Consider the following 11989-nt stretch of genomic DNA (forward strand, 5'->3'; position numbering starts at 1 on the left):
TGTGGGCGCGAGGGGCGGCCGGGGAGGCCGGGCCTCCTCCCCGCGGGTCTGCGATGTCAGAAACGTGTACGCGGGGCTGAAATAAGGGAAAGGGGCTGCCGCGGGCTGCCAGACTTACTACCTGCAAATTGTGAGAAAGCGGATGGGCTGCGACGCCGTGAATGCTGTTGTGGGCTTGGGTGTTGTAGACCCGTTTTGTAATGACTGACGAGGGGCGGCCGGGGAGGCCGGGCCTCCTCCCCGCGGGTCTGCGATGTCAGAAACGTGTACGCGGGGCTGAAATAAGGGAAAGGGGCTGCCGCGGGCTGCCAGACTTACTACCTGCAAATTGTGAGAAAGCGGATGGGCTGCGACGCCGTGAATGCTGTTGTGGGCTTGGGTGTTGTAGACCCGTTTTGTAATGACTGAGGGTCCTGCGGTACGGATAAGACTGAGGAAATCATTCCACAGCATTGCGAAGGAGGGAGGGAAACACAAGTCCACTGTCCGGAATAAAAAGGTTTAGATTAGATCTTTGCCCTCTTTAATCTTTCTACAGTCGAAAAAGTTAAGTTTCTAAAGCTGCAAGTAAAAGCATACTTTACATATACTCTTGCACCTTGTTTTTCCTCTTAAATGTGTCTGAGATGTCAAGGCATAGACAAAAACAGAGGCACTTAGCTCTTTTTTTTTTTTTTTAACTTACATATGCTAGTGTTCGAGCTCCCCGTTATTGCTATACAAATGAAACAGTGAACGTACTTGAGGTTATTTCATTTTTGCAAACTTATAGTATGGAATTTTGATAACAGATGTTGCCTTCAGAGGAAAAATACTGTTCCAGTTTACACTCCTACCAGCAAGAACACTCCTCTAACGCAGACCGTGTTCTTTTCCTTATGGGCAAAACGGAATCTTGTTTTAATTCACATTTTGTTGCTTATTAAAAGGCTAGGTGTTTTAAGCTTTTACAGTTGTCACTTTATGGATTATAGTTTTATGTATTGAGTTTCAACCAGCTCTTTATACTTTACTGCCTTAAAAAAAAAAACTTTAAATAGCTTTATTTTGGGCTTATCTTGCTTTAGAAAAATCCACTTTTGTTCATTCTTGGAAATTACGGTAGATTCTGGTGGTGCCGGGAATCGAACCCAGGACTTAATATATGCTAGTCAATTGCTTTACCATGGGGCTTTTATTTCTAGCCCACGATTATGAAATTTTAATTTACTCATAGCATTGATACTAGGTATTCAATTGCTAATTTAAATGTATATTTCCAAAATTTAAATCAGTAAAGTAGAAAGTAAATATACTAGTCTTACTGTTTATTACACTAATTTGTGAAATTTTAACTTGTGTTTCATACCTGGACAGAAAGCGTAGTTCGATGGTTAAAGCAGAGATGAGGAATTTAAAAGAACAGTGGTTTGGTCTCTGAATAACCATTTTGTTATGCAAATGGAGTCAAATTGAGTCAAAGAAAAAAATTAATATTACTATATATGTAGATTATAGCAAAGGACTGACAATGTTTACCTGAGTTTTTATATTTAGTATATTAGAGCCCAGCATTGAAAAGAAGCATAACTTTTTGGTTTTTTTTGGTTTTTGTTTTTCGAAACAAGCTCTCACTATGTAGGTCAGGCTGGCCTTAACTCACTATGTAGCTGGGGCTGGTAAACTTGGAGCAGTCTTCCTGCTTCAGCCTCCCGAATGCATACTCCCCCGTGCCCAGCTCAAGAAGCATAATCTTTTTTCATTCCTTATATACAATTCTTAAAATTACAGAATGAAAAATATTTACCTTATGGTAATGTTTTCTTTACCACCCTTACTGTTTTTACATTTTTACAGTTCAGAGAAACCCAACTGGGATTACCATGCTGAGATACAAGCTTTTGGACACCGGTTACAAGAAACCTTTTCCTTAGATCTTCTCAAAACTGCATTTGTTAACAACTGCTATATTAAAAGTGAAGAGGCAAAACGTCAGATGCTCGGCATAGAGAAAGAAGCTGTTCTTCTGAATCTTAAAGACAATCAAGAACTATCTGAACAGGGGATTTCTTTTTCTCAAACATGCCTCACACAATTTCTTGAAGACGAGTACCCAGACTTGCCTAGTGAGGGCATCACAAACCTGGTTAACTTTCTTACTGGTGAGGAAGTTGTGTGTCATGTGGCTAGAAACTTGGCTGTGGATCAGTTGACACTGAGTGCAGAATTCCCAGTCCCCCCACCTGTGTTGCAGCGGACTTTCTTTGCAGTGATTGGAGCCTTGCTACAGAGCAGTGGACCTGAAAGGACTGCACTTTTCATTAGGGTAGGTAGTAATGTGATTAATGGCATATGCTTGGACATGCCTAAGGTGGACAGAAGGAACAATTTCCTTTTCTAATTTACTTTGTTGATATAGCACCCTGGAAATGAATTTTTCTCCCAGCAAAAACTGACAAGGATGGAAAGATCTTTTTAGGGAAAGGCTTGAATTATTTTAGTCTTTTGTTAAGACATTGTCAGAATTGAGTAATAAATTCTGGGTTGTAGTTCTGAAGGAGGGCAAGTTGTAAGTCTTGTCACCTTTAGCTTTTACATACTCAGGTCCACAGATAATGCATGCATGGTAGATAGTCCTGTTAGACGTTTGATGAATGAATCAGATGTGCAAGGACACCTGAAGGACACTGCAAGGATATAGGGTGATTGGGAACTTAATGCTTGAATGCCCTTCCTTTGCTCTTTCAAGTGATAAAGTCTTGGATTTCTGAGTCCCTATGATATACAACTAGCTGTCTGCTAGCCAGGAGTTTATAGTTCTTATGTAATTAGTACCACTTGACTCGGATTGTCCTATCAGAGTTTATTAACTGGGAAGAGTTTTATCCTCTATTATTGGATGAAAAGATGTCCACTGTTCTTTAATAAAGAGTCCGCATAATCACCTTAGTTGTTAACAGTCTTGATTTAGACATTGAATGCCAGGTCCTTTGAACCAGCCTCACTTGCGGTTGGAATCTACTCATCTAGTTAGATAAATCTGATCATTTTGTTAGAAAATTAGACCTATATTAATCAACATGTCAGACTTTGTTCATAGGTAAGCCCTTTTTTTTCCTCCTTCCCCAGGAAGGGCCTATAGTAGAAGTGATATTTTCTATTAATGAAGCTGAAATAGAGTTCTGGTTCCTGGAGGATTGTTGCAATGAAAGTGACTTATTTCATGAATTAAAGGTTCTTTTTCAATTTCTTCGCTTCTGCCACCATTCATCCATCCTGTTATATTACTGATATTTGTTCATTTGAGTTCATTTCAACGTATACATTGCTGTGAAAATTAGAAGTATTATCAAGTCAAACAGTTAAAGGGTAGCATATGAGAAATTATTATTTAAATGATTTTCAAAAACTTAGTGTTATCTAGAGGCTGTGTCTACATGAGTTTCTGGCAGAAGTTATTACTGTTGATTAATTCAACTCTTTAATGGAATGTAATTCTGTATTATAAGATAGGATTCTATCTGTTGTGTAATTCTGGTCGATCATATTGCCCAAAATAGTTTTCTCAGGGTTTCCAATTTAGCTATGATTTTTGTAATGAAATTGATAGGGAAAAAAACTACATGAGGGCTTAGGGATATTGCTCAGTAGCAGAGCTCTTGCCTAGGATGCAGAAGACCCTAAGTTCATTCCCTACCACTGGGTGTGGGGGGGCTATCAGAACTAAAAAGAATACAGGCTGAGGCTTCCTCATCCAAAATGCTTGGTACCAGGAGGATTTCACATTTTTGATATTTTCAAATTTGGAATATTTGCAAGGCTTTGTAGATTTTGATATCCTAATCTGGAAATCTACAGTTTGAAATCCGAATTACTCTAGAATCTCTAGAATCTCAGCCTTTTAGAGCATTATATCAATGCTCAGAAACTTTCATGTTCTGGATTGTTTCCGATTTTGGATTTTGAGAGTGGTACATTTCGCCTTTCATTTCCCGTTAAGTTTGTTATTGAACACGTACTTTGGATTCAAGCCCTTAAGCTCTTTGTCCTAATTCGGATGTATTAAATACTATTTTGTATGCAGGACTTCCTAATTACTCACCTGACTGGAAAAGAGCTATTTGAGATGTGGAAGATAGTAAATCCCATGGGGCTGCTGGTGGAAGAATTGAAGAAGAGAAACATTCCAGCGCCTGAGTTCAGACTTACCAGGCAGTCTGGGAGCACCACGGCTTTGCCTCTGTATTTTGTTGGCTTATACTGGTAAGTAAAATCTTAATCTTAAATTCGTAACTTTTGATTGGAAGCCTTAAAAATAGACTCTAGAGTCCTCAAGGTTCTTTTTACTTTTTTGAGACAGGGGCCCAGCCTGCCCAGCCTGGGCTCAGACTGCAGCCCCTTGGGCTCAGGTTTCTGAGTAGCTGGATCACAGGTGCACCATGCTGGCATTTCCCTCACATTTCTCTAACATGACCTCGGATAACATGAGGAGACTTTTAAAGACCCCATGCCCGTGATTGTGCATTTATCACTTCTTTCCTTTCTGGTTATTTCTGTAGAAGGCGAGTAATGTATGTTTTGCTTTCAGTAGTTTTTATTAGACAGCTCTTTACTATAGAATTTCATGGGATATATGGTAACCTAAAATTTTCTGTACACAAATAAAAGGCTTGACTCATATGTTAAAAGTTTTAACCTTAGTCTACTCTTGTAAACAGCTTTAAATGAGCCTAAAAGTGAAAAAGGAGAGGCTTAGTTATCCATCAAAATGTATCGATCAGGGCTGGGGATTTAACTCAGTGGTTCCGCTGGCTGCCTTGCAAGCACAAGGTCCTTGAGTTCAAACCCCAGAAAAAAAAAAAAAAAAAAAAAAGTATAAATCAACACATATTGAGAGCGTTTTAGTTTGTTAGCAACGATTTCAGGCGCTGAGATGAAAATGGGCTGGTTATTCAGTGGTGGAGCACTTGCCTAGCATGCACAGGGCCCTGGGTTTCATTCCTCTTAACACGAAGTAAGTAAATAAATAAGCTAAATATTGACTCATATTCAGTTGAACATCTAAGATAACTAGATTAAGATTTAGGTAAGGCCAGGGATTTAGCTCAGTGGTTCCAGTGCCTATCTAGGAAGTGCAAGGGCCAAAGTTCGATCCCTGGCACCAAGAAAAAAAAAAAAAAAAAAAGATTTAGGTATTTAGGTAAGTATTTTTCTACTCTGCATCACAGAGGACCTTATTGGGTATAAAAGCATTGGAAGTCATAATAGGAAGAAATTAGAAGTTAGTGTTGTAAAAGTTTCATCTTCAATTTTATTTGAAATGGAAGGCAAAAACAATGATCTTTTTGCTTATCAGATTGGTAAACCTTAAACACATCCTTTATCAGCGCTTCGTACACTGCCATAGAAGAAAAAATGCAGTATTATTGTAAGATTTTAACAGAATGCTAGGACTCTTTAAAATTTTTACCCCATTTAATTTGATATTTCTTTTTCTTTTCTTTTTTTGGTGTTTTGAGACAGGGTCTCACTATATAGTTGAGACTGCCCTGGAACTCACTATGTAGCCCAGGCTGGGTGAATTTGCAGTGATCCTCCTGCCTCAGCCTCTCAAGTGCTGGGATTATAGGCGTGCACCACCACGCCCAGCCTATATTTCTACTTTTTGATTGTCTTAAGGTTGCAGACAAAAATTTGTAGAGAAAGATATTCATTTGTTGCTTGTTTTTCTGGTATAGGACTTGAACTCAAGTCCTTGTGCATGGCTGGACAAGCAAGCACACTACCTCTAAGCTACATCCCAGCCCTTTTTATTTTTCTAATTTTGAGACAGAGTCTCATTAAGTTGCTCAGGTTGGTGTATGATCCTTCTGCCTCAGCCTCTGGACCAGCTGGGATTACAGGAGTGTACCTTCATGCCAGGCTTGTTTATTTTTTTCTAGAATTTTTTTTTCCTAGTATCAGGGATTGAACTCAGGACCTTGTGCCTGCAAGGCAGTCGTGGTGCCACTGGGCTAAATCCCCAGCCCTTATTTATTTTTTTAACCTCTTTATACCCCACACCTAGAATTCTTGGGACATGGTGGTCAGTATATAGTTATGGAATAAAATTACAGCCCTGAGTGGTGGCTACACTTGTAATCCCAGGACTTGGGAGGCTGAGACAGGAGGTTCACTCTGAGTTTGAAGCCAGCCTGGACTACGTAGAGATACCCTGTCTCATAAAAACCAGAAAGAAGGAAAATAATTTACAGACAAGGAAAAGAAGTACGCACACAATGAGATATAGTTGTTACTACAGGTAATTCTTTAATGAATTTTTATTTTTTTAATGAATTTTTAGTGACAGTTTTTGGGGAGCAATCTTTCAACTAAAAAAATGAGTAAGAATAATTTTTCGTATTACAGTGATTTTCTTTGGGTAGTTTTTTTTTTTTTTTTTTCCCCTTAGATTTCTAGGTGATAACTTAAAGATAATTGGTGATAGAATAGCGGCATCATGAGACTAAGAATGTGATGATAAACCTGGGCTTGAACTTCACTTAGGTGATTTTCTCTATGGCCCACTTTGCAATATCACAAAATTTAACGTCATATCATTAACCTGTTTCATTTTTAACTTACCATCGTAGCAAATGTTTCTTAGCAAATGCCTTCTGTGTCGTAGTTTTGTTTTGTTACCTATGTAGCTCTACTTTGTTTTCCTTTAACTTGGTTTTGGTTTTCTGAATTTTCAGATCACTTTACATCAACTTCAGGCATTGCTGTGCATGAATCTTTCAGATAAATGCTGCTTTTGTGTAGGTGAAATTTTAGATAAAGTTTCTAGGAATTAGTTAAATATAATTGAGAAGTAGCAAAACAAATAGGGTTGTAGTTTAGTGTACATATCATTGTTTCCTTGTAGGAACGACACTTAAAGGAGATAGCTACAGTAGTAATAATAGAAATATCAGTGAAGCCAATGAATTGGTTTTAGTTTTATCTACTTTTAATAGACTATGAATAGCCGATATGTAGTGTTCACTATTGCTTCTCACTATTTCTTGGGAATAACTTAGAGTACATTATAAATGTAGAAATATTTTTAAAATCAGAGTTTTGAAGATCTAAAATTTTTAATTAAAAATATGGAGCTGGTCAGGCTTGGTGGCGCACACGTGTAATCCCAGCACTCAGGAGGCTGAGGCAGGAGGACTGTCATGAGATTGAGGCCAGCCTGGGCTACATAGTGAGTTCAAGGCCAGCCTGAACTTCATAATGAGACCCTGTCTCAATAAAACAAAACAAAGCAACAAAAGACTGATATATCCTCCATTGTGATAGTTTAGATGATAAAACCCAAAGCCATAAGGTTTTCAGCACAATTTCCCTCAAGTTATAGTGTGAATCAAATAAATTAAAAATAACTAGTTATAATTCTCAGGAATATTTTTTAATAGTTTTAGGTTTTCACAAGAAGATGTATATTCCAGTTCTCCCATCAATAATTAAAACATGCACCAGTGCATTTGCCTTGGCATTTTTGACTTGAAAAATACCAAGCCCAGGCTGGGGATTTAGCTCAGTTGGTACTGCACCTGCCTTGTAAGTACAAGGTCCTGAGTTCCAATCCCAGTACTGAAACAAAACAAAACAAAAGAAAGAAAAATACTGGGCCTAGTATATTGTTTATATTTCTTTGTGTAGCTACTGTATAAAATGAACTTGAGAGAGAGAGAGAGTGTGCACGAGCGTACATGTGCATGCGTGAGCACGTGAGCCAAGACTGTCGTGTTACTTTGGCAGGTTAATCAACTAAGACTTGCAAGGCATAACTGCTTTGTATTCTGTCTTGTGCGGTACCGTGTCATTTAAGAGCACTGTTGTTTTCTTCCTAGTGATAAAAAGTTGCTTGCAGAAGGGCCTGGGGAGACGGTATTGGTTGCAGAGGAAGAAGCTGCTCGAGTGGCACTTAGAAAACTGTATGGGTTCACCGAGAACAGGAGGCCCTGGGACTACTCCAAGCCCAAGGAGAGCCGGAGAGCGAGGACCGTCAGCACCACCAGCACCGCCAGCTGACCCAGGTGGGGATGCGGCACCCTGACACCAGAGATGTTCCAAGCCAAACAGTTCCAGAATTGTAAATAAATGTCCTGTTCTTCATATTGTGTTTCCAAAATTAAATGTTTATTATATCAGGTTTTTGTTTTGTCAAAATTGGGTTTTTTTTCTTTCAATTTTCTAAGAAATTTTTTTCTGAAGTCCTTTTTTTCCCCCTAATTATATTGTGTGTATGGCTAGGTATGTTTTTTTTTCCCTTCCAACTGTGAGGTGTTACAGCTCAAGTCAGAGTGGCAAATGTCTTAGGGGAACTTGGCTATAAGACCGATAAAAGTCACCGTTCCTTTCAGGGTCATTTTGCAGTTTAACTTGTTGTACCCGGGGTGATAGGAAGTTACCAGCTTTCATTCTCATTATCTTTAGGATGGTAATGCTGTGACTTTCTAGATGTGCAAAGTATAGATCATAACTGACAGCTTTTTACATGATCTCTAGAGTCAAGGTTTAAAATTTTGTGTGTGTGATTCTTTAATTAATTAATTAATTAATTTTTTGTGGTACCGGGTATTGAACGCAGGTCCTTGAACCACTGAGCTAAATCCCCGGCCCTTATATGCTTCTTAATTTGATTTCTATAATGGCAGAAAAGTAAATTTTATGTTTTAAAGAAACTGCCTGTTCTAAGAAAAAGAAATTTGAAAGCAGCTTACGATATTGCTAATGGAAAATAAAGTTTGTATTTATCAATTCAGTTTGATATTCCATCATCATCATGGTTCTTTCGTACCAACCACTGTTCTAAGTATTATTAACACACTGAATTCAGTAGAAGGCAATCTTAGTGTCTTTCTAGTTCTTTAATCCTTTATACTCAGTTCAATACTCCTTTAGCCGCAAGTTCCCTTTGCTTTATTTTACCTTTCTGGCAGCAGTAATAGTTTTTAGCTTAAGCTGCTGGTTGTCACTCCCAGAGGTTAATAAGGAAAAAAATCAAGAGTGGAATTGAGAATAGAAAAGAAGAATGTTAAAGTAAACTATATTTTGCCATGAAATATATGTCTTTCCATGTCATTCTGCTCCCCCCTTCCCACATGGAAACATGAAGTGGCTAGAGAGCCGGAAGTGGATGTGGGGAGGGGAGCTCCTGGGAGAAGGTTAGCTCTCACCGTTGGTTTCGGTCAGTATCCTGCATGAAGGAGAAAAGCAGAGGCAAATATGAGTTTATCAAACAACTTCTAAGGGGACCCAAAGTGGTAGCCCGTCCTGTCAGGGTAGCACGTGAGAGAGCTGAAAAGGTGCAGGCAGGAGCTGCCTGATAGATCCAGTACCTTTGGGAGAGGTGACCATTCCACAGTGATGGGGTGAGGCGAGAACTCGTGAGTAATCCCTGATCTCATCCTGCTGCTGTTCGCTCCGCTCTTTCAGGGGCTCACATTGGCCGAAATTCATTTCACACCACACAGTGAGCAGGGGAGCTGGCAGAGGCAGTCCATAGACTCCTTCAAGACTGCCAGGTAGGAAGTGCTTCTGAAGTAGCCTATGGGAAAAAGACAATCTGTTACTCCGCTTGTTGACGAATGTGACAAGTTCCATGTGAGCTGGCAGGAAGAGCTACACGTCGACCTGGTTCACAATCTTGTGTTCATCTGTGACCCCAAGAAAATAAGAGCAAGAGTCCCCACACCCAGGACAAAGTCATCAGTTTAACATTCATTCTGAAGCTAGGAAGTAGCACTTCATGCTGCAGCTTTGTCTGCAGTGTATTTTACAGTTGTTTGGACTCAGGAAGTCTACTCCAAAGAGCCCGTGGGCAGCCGAGTCAGCGGTCCTTCCTGGAGCCCAGGCATACACTCAGCCCACCTGAACCACAGACAGCTCTGAGCCTGGCCAGGAAAGGAATTTGGGTCAGATGGAGGAGGGTTCACAGCTGTCGCAGGAGAAGAAGGCCCTGTTAGGAGGGGAAAATTAGAGAAGTATCTAGTGGCCGAACTGATAGATATAGGTGTAAGCTCACTTTTTCTTTTGAGTTGAGTCCATCTCCAGTAATTGAACACAGATTAGAGGATAAACACCCCTCGTGTTTGTCTTCAGAATAGCTCATTGGTACCGTGTGAGAAGGATTACACAATGAAAGTTTCTGGGACGCAAAGGACAGCATCGTCTAACCACTCTGCGTCCACTATTTCTGAAATGTCGTATTCTAGCTACATATACTACTCTAGGTTTTCTATGTAGGCATTTTTGAGTCTTTAGAGACTTGAGTTGCAAACTCAGTATCCTCACCCTACCCCAAGTAGTGTGGGAAATGCAGCTCCTTGCTCTGAGTGTGTTCAGCCCTTAGCCTGGAAGATCAGAGGGGCCCTCTCCTTACCTGAGATTTTCAGCCTCCTCAGCCTGGTTGCTTCTAGGTTTATATACTTATAACTATTTTCCAATCAAAGAGATCCATATTTCCTCTAAAATGTGATTTCAACACATTTCTAAGTAAAATCTTTGTTGAACTTTTTTTTGAGACAAGATCCTTACTAAGTAGTTCAGGGTGGGCTTGATTCATCACTCTGTAACCCAGGCTGGCCTAAAACTTGCAGCAGTCCTCCTCAGTGCTGGGATTATAGGTGTATGCCCCCACACCTGACTCAAATTGTCTATATTTTTTAAAGCACCCACTAAAATGTAATGGGCTGGAATGTAAAAAATTAACATACTTTACACTTCCATATGAAATGGCTAGAAATTTAAAATTGATTTCTGGTAACTGTTTTGTCCTTCGAGAGAGAATACACACTGAGTAAGTTTGATATGTGGCTAAGAGGAATACAGGAGCACAATGGCATTATCAAAGGGGGTGTGTGGCCAAGTGCCATTCACTGAACATTTGTTTTAAACTTAAATTTTTATTCACAGCAACTTTTAAAATTACAGCAAATTTACTCATACGCTGTGAACTCTGCCGTGCTACAGCTTGGCCACATGAGGCATAAAACACTTCAAGAACCTGAACATAAACCACATTTTCATAGCAAAGCTGGTCATGGTGCACATCTGTAATCTCAGCACTCAGGAAGCTGAGTCAGGCTAAGCAGCATGAGTTCAAGGCTGGCTACAGAGTGAATTCCCGGCTACCCTGAGCTGCCTGATTGAGACCCTATCTCAAAAAACCAGAACAAAGCAAAAGAGTCTTGACACACCTCAAATTTTTGACACCGGTATATTTTATCCAAGTATGTAGCTTTTACCCAAAAGAAACTTTTAAATGTTTGTAAAGAAGCCGGCATGGTGGCGCACGCCTGTAATCCCAGCACTTGGGAGGCTGAGGCAGGAGGATCTCTGTGAGTTCGAGACCAGCCTGGGCTACATAGTTCCAGGTCAGTCTCAACTACATAGTGAGACCCTGTCTCAAAAAAACAAAACAAAAACAATAAATGTTTGTAAGGAATTGTAACAATTTCTTAAACTGTTCCAGTTGTACAGATGAAAAAATATTTGTGAATATAACGATTATGGTTTACAAATGCTGGCTGCAGTAAGTTACACATCTTTAGGGGATTTTTTTTTTTTTTGTAGTTAGTGAATTTACATTTATAACAATCTAAGGATTCTATTTATAATTTGGTATCTAGAATTTTAACTTGGCATACTTACTCATAAGCAGGGTAACAGACTATACCATCTAAATTTTCCAGATTTGGGTTTTAACACTCTAGAATTTTTCCTCTCAAATACTACTTACGTGAACCAAACAAGCACACTGGTTGACCCCTTGGATCATTGTTAATCAGTGTTGCTGAGACTGGTTTTGAGATAAAAGGTTGAACTTGGGTTGGCACCAGAGGAAGTAATCTTTGAAATTCTAACTCTTTTTTTCTCATTTATCAGTTTCCTAAGCCCATCGAATAAATGTACCAAAAAGGTCTGGTAGCCCAAAATTAAGATTGAGCATCAAGGGCTGGGGATTTTGCTCAGTGGT

The 11989-nt window shown here is 39.5% G+C and overlaps 1 protein-coding gene across 1 annotated transcript in view; it reads left to right on the top strand.

Moving 5' to 3' along the window:
- Window positions 1-11233, top strand: part of Mrpl44 (mitochondrial ribosomal protein L44) — an 11729-nt gene extending 496 nt beyond the window's left edge. Inside the window, exons 2-4 of the mRNA XM_010611789.3 lie at window positions 1837-2305; window positions 4064-4242; window positions 7860-11233. Coding sequence (XP_010610091.1) covers window positions 1837-2305; window positions 4064-4242; window positions 7860-8040 — 829 coding nt within the window. The 3' untranslated portion in view covers window positions 8041-11233. The remainder of the gene's footprint in view (window positions 1-1836; window positions 2306-4063; window positions 4243-7859) is intronic.
- Window positions 11234-11989: the final 756 nt, after the last annotated feature.

This window comes from Fukomys damarensis, unplaced genomic scaffold (assembly GCF_012274545.1).
Source record: "Fukomys damarensis isolate Sample0158 unplaced genomic scaffold, DMR_v1.0_HiC HiC_scaffold_16, whole genome shotgun sequence".
NCBI lineage: Eukaryota > Metazoa > Chordata > Mammalia > Rodentia > Bathyergidae > Fukomys > Fukomys damarensis.